This window comes from Priapulus caudatus, unplaced genomic scaffold (genome assembly GCF_000485595.1).
Source record: "Priapulus caudatus unplaced genomic scaffold, Priapulus_caudatus-5.0.1 Scaffold34, whole genome shotgun sequence".
Classification (NCBI taxonomy): domain Eukaryota; kingdom Metazoa; phylum Priapulida; class Priapulimorpha; order Priapulimorphida; family Priapulidae; genus Priapulus; species Priapulus caudatus.
In genome coordinates, this window is record NW_014577095.1 from 623,528 (window position 1) to 633,581 (window position 10,054).

Genomic DNA, 10,054 nt, shown 5'->3' on the forward strand with positions numbered 1-10,054 from the left:
TCCGGTATACCTGGGGAACATAGCCCCTATGATCCATATTTCTATTAAAATTATGTCTCTGGTGTTCTAATTTCTGTTTTGCTGTCATATAAATGTCATACGTAACAGTTTTTCCCCATGCTTATTCTCTTATTAGACTGATTTCTAAATATTGATATTGGGTGCAATGTCATTGTCGATGTTTACCCAATGTTCCTACTGTGTCCCATTATTAGTATAGTAGTATGAATTAGTAGCACGATTTTACCCAGCGCAGCGGGTACCCGCAGCTAGTATATATATATGCGTATAAACACGCACACAGGCACGCACGCACGCAAGCACACGCACACACACATACAAACGAGCCAAAAACAATACCCTCTGCTACACTTTGTGCGGAGGATAAATAGGAAACTTGTTTGTAACAGCGAAATGGAATCGGTCATCTAGTTGTCGATCTATACACACTGTGTATGCCTTATACGTCCACGTTAGGTTACTTTTAGGTGAGGCTCATTTATGCAGCCTAGGATTTCAGATGTACTCATTGTACTAATTGTATAATAATTGTATAATTGTGTTGTGAATATGAGCTATTGATGAATGGATGAAATAAAGTTATCACGGAATATATTCTAGTTATGATCAACCCAACAAACTATAAGCTGTCACTTTGGTCAAACAATATGGAATTCACGGGCTATCAAGACTGTATGGGCTATCAAGATGATATGTTTTGTATATATAAATAGCTATATGTACACAAAACAAAGACAAGTTTTGGTTGTCATAAAGCACAAAGCTGCACAAACAATAAACCGACCAGGCTCTCCGACGGTTACACGGTGTTGTTATCTATCGCCAACATAGTGTTAAGCGAGAAGGGAACTTGTGGCTACACAAACAAAAGCCTCAGCTATAACACACACCGACAATGTTTGAAAATCGGATCTTGATATCTATTATGTTATTTATCTATTATGAACAAAGGCATTGGTGTTTTAAGCCTCGTCTACACGACGAACCTTAACTCGAGGTTAGCGATTATGTAGCGTCTACACGACAACACCCGATAGCGATTATTACCGATTTATTATGCATGCGTGCGTGCGTGTGTGAGTGTGTGCGTGCGCGCGTGCCCAGGTACACGTTCGTGAGTTCGTGCGTGCGTGCGTGCGTGTGCACGTACACGTGCGTGCATGTGTGCGTGCGTGCATGAGTGTGTGCGTGCGCGCGTGCCCAGGTACACGTTCGTGAGTTCGTGCGTGCGTACGTGCGTGTGCACGTACACGTGCGTGCATGCGTGAGTGCGTACATGTGCGTGCGTGCGTCCGTGCGTGCATGTGCACGTACACGTACGTGCGTGCGCGCGTGTGCACGTACACGTGCGTGCGTGCGTGTGCACGTACACGTGCGTGCGTGCGTGTGTACACGTACACGTGCGTGCGTGCGTGTGTGCAGATACACGTGCGTGCGTGCGTGCGTGCATGCATGTGCACGTACACGTGCGTGCGTGCGCGCGTGCGCACGTACATGTGCGTGCATGAGTGTGTGCGTGCGTGTGCAAGTACACGTGCGTGCATGCGTGTGCACGTACACGTGCGTGCGTGTGCACGTACACGTGCGTGCATGAGTGTGTGCGTGCATGTGCGAGTACGCGTGCGTGCGTGTGTACGTACATCGTACTAGTGCTGCCGCCTATCGTGGAGGTTAAGCTAACTCGAGAGGTTCGTCGTGTAGACGTAGCTTTAGTTTTCATTAAAATCAAAAGGAAGCACAAGCAAAAGCATCGACTATAACACGCACCGACATGTTAAAAAATCGGATTTTTTTAAATCTATTGTTTAGATAGATGTTTAGATATGTTGGTATTGAACAGTAAATACCGATATGTAGCATAAATGAACCCCAATTAAACTGTATAGTAAGTAACGTTAAAAGCTGAAGCCAAACTAACATAAAATGTTACAACGGTAGGACCTATAACAACAATAGCGGCAGCAGAAGTTATACCAGCAATAGCAGTATTAGTAGCAGCGGTGGCTGCAGAATTGATATCAGGAGTAGCCTAGTAGGGGCAGCAGAGGTTATTTTCGAAGTAGCAATAGTAATAGCAGCAATGTCGCAGGCACTCTGCAGGATTTGTTAATTACGGTACTTGTTGTTATCCCTTCACAATTTCGTCTTAAAAATAGCCGTGATTCTCAATTCATTTAGTTACCGTGAAAACGCTATTTGCACTGATAATTAAATAGCAAATCTCAAACGTGACTATCTGGCTATAAACGTACACAATGATCATGAACAACATTAACTCATACTTTACCTTGATGCCGACTGCCATAAAAAGCAAGAAAGTTGCATGCCGCGTCAAGGATGCGAATGCTGTTCCAAAATTGGTCCGAAATGAAATACAATTCCTCAATATTTTTCAATTGATATATTCAAACAAAACAACAAGGTTCAGGACGTACGAAACCAAGTATCAAATTGGTGTCAAAAAGTTAGAAAACGTGATTCAGGATAACTCGTGATTACAATACGATAAAGGTCAGGCATATAGTTTTTAAAAGTAGGAATGTTCTGACAACCGTTCATGAGGAATAGATATATGCCCAGTCAAAGTCAATAGACTAAATTTACAAACATTCAGGTACGTTTGGGAGCAGATGTCGGAGAAATGTTCAATGAAACGGTGAGTCACATATGAGGAGGAACTCGTGTCAATTTGACGATCATTTGATTTTGAGAATGAATTAATTCTACCAAATACTACACAGGCACCCATGATAATACCGCCTCTGAACCGAAGCGCATGCGGAACAGAAACCATTACAGTGGTTCACTGCCAAGTTGATCTGTCAAAATGTGTTGGCTGCACACTGTATAAATAACGTCCACAAAAACATTTTTGGTCACTTTCGCTTCCTGCGTGAGGGTTCACTTAGCATCCCGTTAGCTTGTATATTTTCTTAATAACGCAATGATAACAATGAAAAAGTTCAAGCTCTATCTGTATGTATTGCATTTATATTTGCCACGAGTGTGTGCATGTTTCTTTTCTAAGAGCAGGGCTTTCACTTGGGAAAACGTTTGGGTGTTTACAGAATGACAACATTGCAGATCTCAGACCTGAGCGTAACAGTGCAATTTGGCTAATTTTTCACCTTGCATTTATCGTGCAGATGTTCGTGCTAAGGTCGGTCGCCCCAAACCCGTGCAACTCCACAAAAATTGTTTTACATGGGACTGAATGCCGATGCAGTCACTGAAAATTCCAACATAGAAAAGGTACATACAGGCACTTGTGCCAGGTCAGGTGATTTGATATAAGGCATGCAACCAACATCACCACCTGCACATCTACCTGACAATTTTTTAACGACTTATAAACACAGATGATAAATGTCTAGCAACCAAAAATATCACTGCGTTCACACTCGAATTCCTAACTAAATATTTATCGTGCATCTCATGCTTATTAAACCAGCATCCTACAGTGTAACACAGTTCACCTATAAATATTGTGCCGTCAAATTATAACAGACCGTTTATGATGTGAATTACTGCAGCACAGTGATTAAACGAACGTTAAAATACATTTCCTAGCCACGTGCTTCACAACTTGTCGTCACGATATTTTTTTTATCTATAACGATATTGTACACTATTCTGTACGTGCTCTTCCGTAACACGTTAATTTTCTATACTGCACTACAATAGCAATGTTTCTCTGACCACAAGATCCGTCTCTTGTCACGATGAGGTTTCACATGCGGAAATCTTCCTATAGGCAACATTATTTCCCGCAGTACATTCAATGACGGATCATAAACGATGTATCATACCATCAGAGGTAGAGAGTCTAACCTAGTCCTGATACCATGATACATGAATTTGGGCAAAAAGCGTGAATCGTAGCATGTTTTGCACAAAGGCATCCACGCTTTATCATGCATCCCTCACATTCGACAAATTGGGGGGAGATAAAGGGAGTTTCTTGTGGGTTTTTACACAAATGAAGCAATACAAACATACAATGTATTGTAGAAACTGCTTCTTATAATGAAAGCTTGATGGCATCACTGAGGGCAAAGGCCACGACCGACATGCATGTCTGCGTACTCGACAAAGGAAATTCACCCCATGACATTGTCAACTTAGTAAAGGTTCATACGCGACAACAATGTACAAAAAAACAAGGTCTACTGGTGTCTACTGGTGGTCTTTCTCTTAAACCTTTTGAGAGACATACCAGAAGACAGTACACTATCAAAATTAGAGATCGAGCATCTGACGGCTATACAAATGTATTACAATAACCCATCTGCAATTCAGAAAAGTCCAGAAATGCACGGGAAGGCGCGATGTCTGATAACCCACGGCAGCGACGTCAGTAGCGACTACTGCATGTTGAGGACTGCTGATGCGTAGCTGACTGATGAATCATTCAAGCTGGTGCACTGACTAGACTGTGCGTACTTGAGGAATCTCAGCGTCTGTCTCTGTCCATTAGTGTTGTTACGACGCAATGTATCAAGGGCCTGCATAAAATGGGAGGTGAACGTGTACAAGAGTCACCATAGTATTTCTTACATCACAGCTCATCAATGGCCTGAATGAAGCATGACTAGAAAGACGGCGTCAAGAAACGAGCATGCATGTATTGCACGACCTGTATAGACGTTTACTTTAGTCTCACAGCTGCATCAGAATACAAGACAGAAGAAAATGTCTGTACATCTGTCAATGATAGGCAGCTGTTGTGTTTGTGTGAGAGCATGCATATTTGCACAAGGAGCAATTAAAACGTCTCTAAGAATATTTTTACGCAACTTTTCAAGGCGATCACGAACAGACGTGGTTGGTTCATACTGAGGCACTTTTTTCAAGCTGATGTGTCTCGAAACTTACATTAAGTAAGACTCCAATAGGGTGTCTTCCACATATAGTGTTTTGGTAGGTTTTCAGGTAGTCTGCAAAGCCAGTTGGATTGATCTTCTCTATAAAGTCCATTCCCTGTGAACACATGATAAAAATAATATTGTAGTGTCAAGGTGTAGTAAGTGTATACCATAACAACTAGTAAAATAAACTACTGCTCAGCAGTGTTATATATTAACAGGTAATTATTGATGAATACTACAGATGTACTGTACACTACGGCTTGCTACCAAATTTCTCAGTAAGGGTTCTCACCATTCTGTCAAGATGCTCGATGGACTGGTAGATCTCTCCACGGGACTGGTCATAGTGTGTATACCTGAATCTTCTGCCTGTAAAACTTGCAGCTGTACATGCCTGATATATGCTGTCGTTTCACTGTCACCACTCAAATTTCTCAGTGATTTATCAACAACGATTGTTGTTTAGAGCAATATAGACGAAAACGTACCTCACAATTGTCACTACACTCACCCCAGTGGCAGAAATCCGAGGAGATGACGAATAGGTTTTCAGGATTGGCAAGGTAATGAGCAAAGATCTCCCCATACTCCTGTTCACGCTCCACAGGCAGAGATCCGACGAGCACTGGCACAATAGTGAATAACCCCGCATACCTGCCAAGTGCCCGAAAATGATGGTTACTAATATGTTAGTACCACATTCAATTCCCGATACTTTCGAGAATAAGCTGGCTTCGTTAAATTATACTTAGACTCATATCTCGTAGGTAAGACCTATGGTATCACGGACCGTGATTCTGTGGACTTTTAATGGGCAAACCACTCCGATCCACCAGAACTGACCTTAAACAAATATCATCTGAGACATGTCACCAAACAGCTCTGCCATGCAAAAACTATATATATCGAGTAGCATAACGATTTCTTGCATGCCACTCTAACAGGCACAACGTCCACTCAACTAGAACTGGCTTGGCAGGGTAAGGGGTCATTGTCCCCCAGTAAGGCAATGCTCTATGAAACAAACGTCCACGCACATCAACTTTGGAAATTAATCAAACAAAGTAAGAACACAAATTCCCATTGCTGAATATTCCCAGATCAAGCCTCACAAAAACCAAACCTGGATTCCTCTAGAACAGCCCATGATTATACATTGACGATTGCATTGTTCTACTCTAGCAGTTCTTTTTTGCTGTTAAATGCTCAAAAGTAGCAAAAGGACGATGGATGGTAAACAGCACTCCTTGACTATGTTATTCCATATGGGTCAATGCTGCACTACCGACTGCTCACACAATACCTTGACATGACTTTTGCAATATAAGGCAACTGCATCTCAATGCTGTGTTCCTGTTCGTCTGTGGAGCGTGACATCATCTCAAATGAACCCGTCGCCTTGAGGTGATCATAAACTGCAATTATGAAGCAGATGACAGTGAGCAACATCAAGGAATATGCAGGAATTATCACCAATTTTTCCATCTTCTTTTCTCATGACTTTTCTCTATGTTGGAATTGGTGAAGGGCTCTACGGTCCAGTAGCTGGGGTGTGCTGTCATGATAGTAAGCATCCATATATGTTGCATAGGTGTTTGGATGTGCCTTTATCTAATTTAACAATGACTGGACACAAACCAGGTGACGTCTTAGTCATGCCATTCCCCTACAATCCTCTTCATTTCGGATAGCTCAATCACTCTCCCTCTCCATTCCCTTAACTGTCTCCCTTCCCTATACTTTTTGGCATGCACACCCTAAGCAAACCCCCTCGCTCTCGTTTTGCCATTTTTCTCACTCTCTCTTTTGCTCCCTGCTGTTTAATGACTACACTATGTGAATGGCTCAATGCATTACAGAACCTCACCCTTTCTCCCCCACATCATTTTACCCTTATCCTACCCCAATCTTCCAACTTACTTATTTACTAACTGACTTAATTACTAATTTACTTAGATAATGTAGCATCTTTCTACTTACCTTGCTGGTCAATGTTGAGATCATATATTGGAGTTTTGTAGGTAGAGCAGGATGACAGAGCACAACTAGAGAGGCGCACATGGTGTGATGGGCCAAGGATAAATACACGCTTCCTATACCAACAACAATTATTATCAAGTTATCTACTGTGCTAATTATTAAATGATAACTATCTTGTGAATTTATCACAGAAAGAAAAATCGTACTTAAAGAAAATCCCAAACTAGAGCCCAACAACCTTTATCACTAGTATCAGCATATATTTAGTAGAATTCTGAGACTTCACCAGCCCTTAATACCTGCTTACAACACTTGACAACCACGATCACAACTGACAGTGAATCAGTGACAACAACACACTTATACTAATGTGGCACACTCTACAATGCTATAGAGCTGTAACACATCGCTACACTAGCAATCTTTACCATCCTCATTGAGATATAGTTATTGGTACTTACACACTGACTGGGTCAACCTGTCTGTAAGCAAAGGCAGAACATGCCCCACAGTATGTATAACCAGCGTGCCTGCAACAACCAAATGCACGATAAAAAAATGTGGTAGCAGAAGATTATTATTAAGAATAAATTAAGACTTGTCAATCTACTTCTGCTAATATGGTATTCAAAGACCTCAAGATAAATAGCTATACACCTTAGCTACTATGGTTAAAGAAATAAAACACAATAATACTGGTGATCGCCATTACAAGGTTTAGTACATTAATCATTACATGGGTCCCCACTGCGTACTTACGGAGCTATAATAGCTCGGGCAGGGGAATGTGGTCCTGACGCCTTGTCCAGCCACTTCTGTAGTTGTTGTTCAAGTTCTCGAGCTGAAGATACAGAAACCGCATAGCTGTCAACGTTGCATCATCACCAAATCCTCCATCAGATAGAAACTTTGCTCCACTTACTAAATAATAAATAGCTATCACAGGAATGCCCCTTAAAGTTCTTCCTGGATAATTGAGTAAGGGAGAAAGTTGCATGTAAATCACTTTATCAGTACTTATAAATTATATCTCAACATACAGCTACTAAAATACGAGCCACATATTTAATTCAATATCAATATTCTATTCATTCAAATTCTCAGGTAATAATTCACACTGCAGAGGAAAATCACAATGCAAGACAACTACTGTTATAATTTGCTACTCATATATAATCCTACACCATGTTGAGCGAGTTTATCTTTTCAGACAAAATTTGACTAAATTTTTCAAATCAGGATTTTAGCTATTTCACGGCAGTAATAATCGGTACTTACCAGAAATAAAACTTTAATTAAGTGAACGTCAACTTAAGTCATGTTATCTTCTGAAAAGAACTTACAATTGTCTGTGTACCAGGAGCCTGCATGCGTAGCTCTCCTGTTGCTCATGTCAGTATCAGTGTTCAGCACCTTGAGCTAATGTTTTCTTCCTTTACCTACAAGGTAATATATAAGTTATAACTAGAAATGGCAGTTGTCGCTAGTGATGGGAATCGGCTGGAATTTCATAATCGATTATCGGTTTCCCTTAACCGATCGATAATCGATTATAATCGGATAATCGGTTAATAATAGCATAGATTTAATTTAATCTTACTTTGTATATACAATTATACATAGCATTCAATATTATCATGTTTTATGATCATGTAGGCCTATTAACTCTGTGAAGGTTGCTGTATGTATATCAATGTCTGTTCCTATACAGTATTTAATCAATTTAAAAAGAAATGGTTTAAATGCCTTTACTAAAACATTAAAAGTTTTAAACAAACATGATCAAGACATGTTCTTTATTATAGTAAGTAAGTTGTTTGTGTTCTAATAGCTAGTGTAGGCTGTGTAGCCGAGTTAATGTCCTGCCAATGGAATATCCTCTCCAACATAATGTAACAAACAATACGGAGAGTAGAATCTCATCTACGGATAACATCTGTGGGACAGTGTCAAACCCAAACAAAGACACTGTCCAATTTGTCCATGTCTTTAAGTACACTAGTACCGCTCTGCAATCAGACAGGACCTATGTTAACAGTGATTCATGAAGGTGTCCTCTGGACTACACACTGATGCACTTCTACTTCGCTACCAATACATGTCCATGTTGCGATTTAGTAATTTAAAAAATAAAAATAAATTTTTTTTTGTATTTTTGATAATCGATTATTTGTTTTCATAATCGATTATCGAATTTGAGACTATAATCGATCGATTTTCGATTATAATCGATCATCGGGACATCACTAGTTGTCGCCAACTACATGTATCCTCTGCGATCTAGTATGAATGAAATATCTCCGTAAGGACGTACAAGGTAGGTAAGTTTACCAAGTCTGGTTGCGCTGGGTCAATTAGGGGCAGAGTTATAGAGCGGAAGGGAAAGTGTTTGCGGTGGCAGCGGCAGATAGACAGACATGAAACCATAGTATCCCCGCCGACTTCGCCGCGGGGGATACAATTATGATATCCCAGTAGCTACACGTGCCTACTTTACTATGGTTTTGACAATATTGTAATTATTATATTATGGCAGAATTTTGACAAGTTCTGCAGTGTGGCACTGCTCATCTAATGTCTGATGCTGCTCTTGCTGCTGCTTTCATTAATGCTTCTTCGCTACTGCCTTCAAGATAAATAAGGCGAGTGATCGGCGTAACAAAGCCAAGCAAGTGTGGCAAACAGACCAGGTTTGTGAACAGAATCACAAATGGACATATAAAACAAACATACTACAATGATGGGATGAAAACAATGCCATATTCTTACCATATTTGAGCAGTGGATAATGGATAAGTGTCAAAAAAGGGACATGGAAATTAACAAGCAGATTCACAGCCATGTTTGCAGAGTAGCAACCATGTCCAGAAAGTATACAAAGCAGGGCAACTAGAGCTATGTATGTGATGTATATATATATGTATATATATATATATATATATATATATATATATATATATATATATCAAGAGTACCATAATAGAAAATTGCTATTATGGTACTCTTGATATATATAATCTTATTAATTCCAGATGCTTTTGACTAGTCCCTGCACAAACAACCCCTACAGGCACATAATATGATAGACTATGCGTTGAATTATGCGTTGGTGGTATGGTGCGATTTATTGCTCACCACCTACACCAGGGGTGGGCAAACTACGGCCCGCGGGCCGCATGCGGCCC

The 10,054-nt window shown here is 40.4% G+C and overlaps 1 protein-coding gene across 1 annotated transcript in view; it reads right to left on the reverse strand.

Moving 5' to 3' along the window:
* Positions 1 to 1,793: 1,793 nt before the first annotated feature.
* The window catches only part of LOC106817487 (protein MEMO1-like), a 13,179-nt gene continuing 4,918 nt past the window's right edge, over positions 1,794 to 10,054 (reverse strand). Inside the window, exons 2-10 of the mRNA XM_014822157.1 lie at positions 8,213 to 8,308; positions 7,629 to 7,710; positions 7,331 to 7,399; positions 6,870 to 6,982; positions 6,193 to 6,304; positions 5,401 to 5,543; positions 5,182 to 5,258; positions 4,897 to 5,001; positions 1,794 to 4,526 (exon numbers count right to left, since the gene is read on the reverse strand). Of these exons, the coding sequence (XP_014677643.1) occupies positions 4,386 to 4,526; positions 4,897 to 5,001; positions 5,182 to 5,258; positions 5,401 to 5,543; positions 6,193 to 6,304; positions 6,870 to 6,982; positions 7,331 to 7,399; positions 7,629 to 7,710; positions 8,213 to 8,261 (891 nt within the window). The 5' untranslated portion in view covers positions 8,262 to 8,308 and the 3' untranslated portion in view covers positions 1,794 to 4,385. The remainder of the gene's footprint in view (positions 4,527 to 4,896; positions 5,002 to 5,181; positions 5,259 to 5,400; positions 5,544 to 6,192; positions 6,305 to 6,869; positions 6,983 to 7,330; positions 7,400 to 7,628; positions 7,711 to 8,212; positions 8,309 to 10,054) is intronic.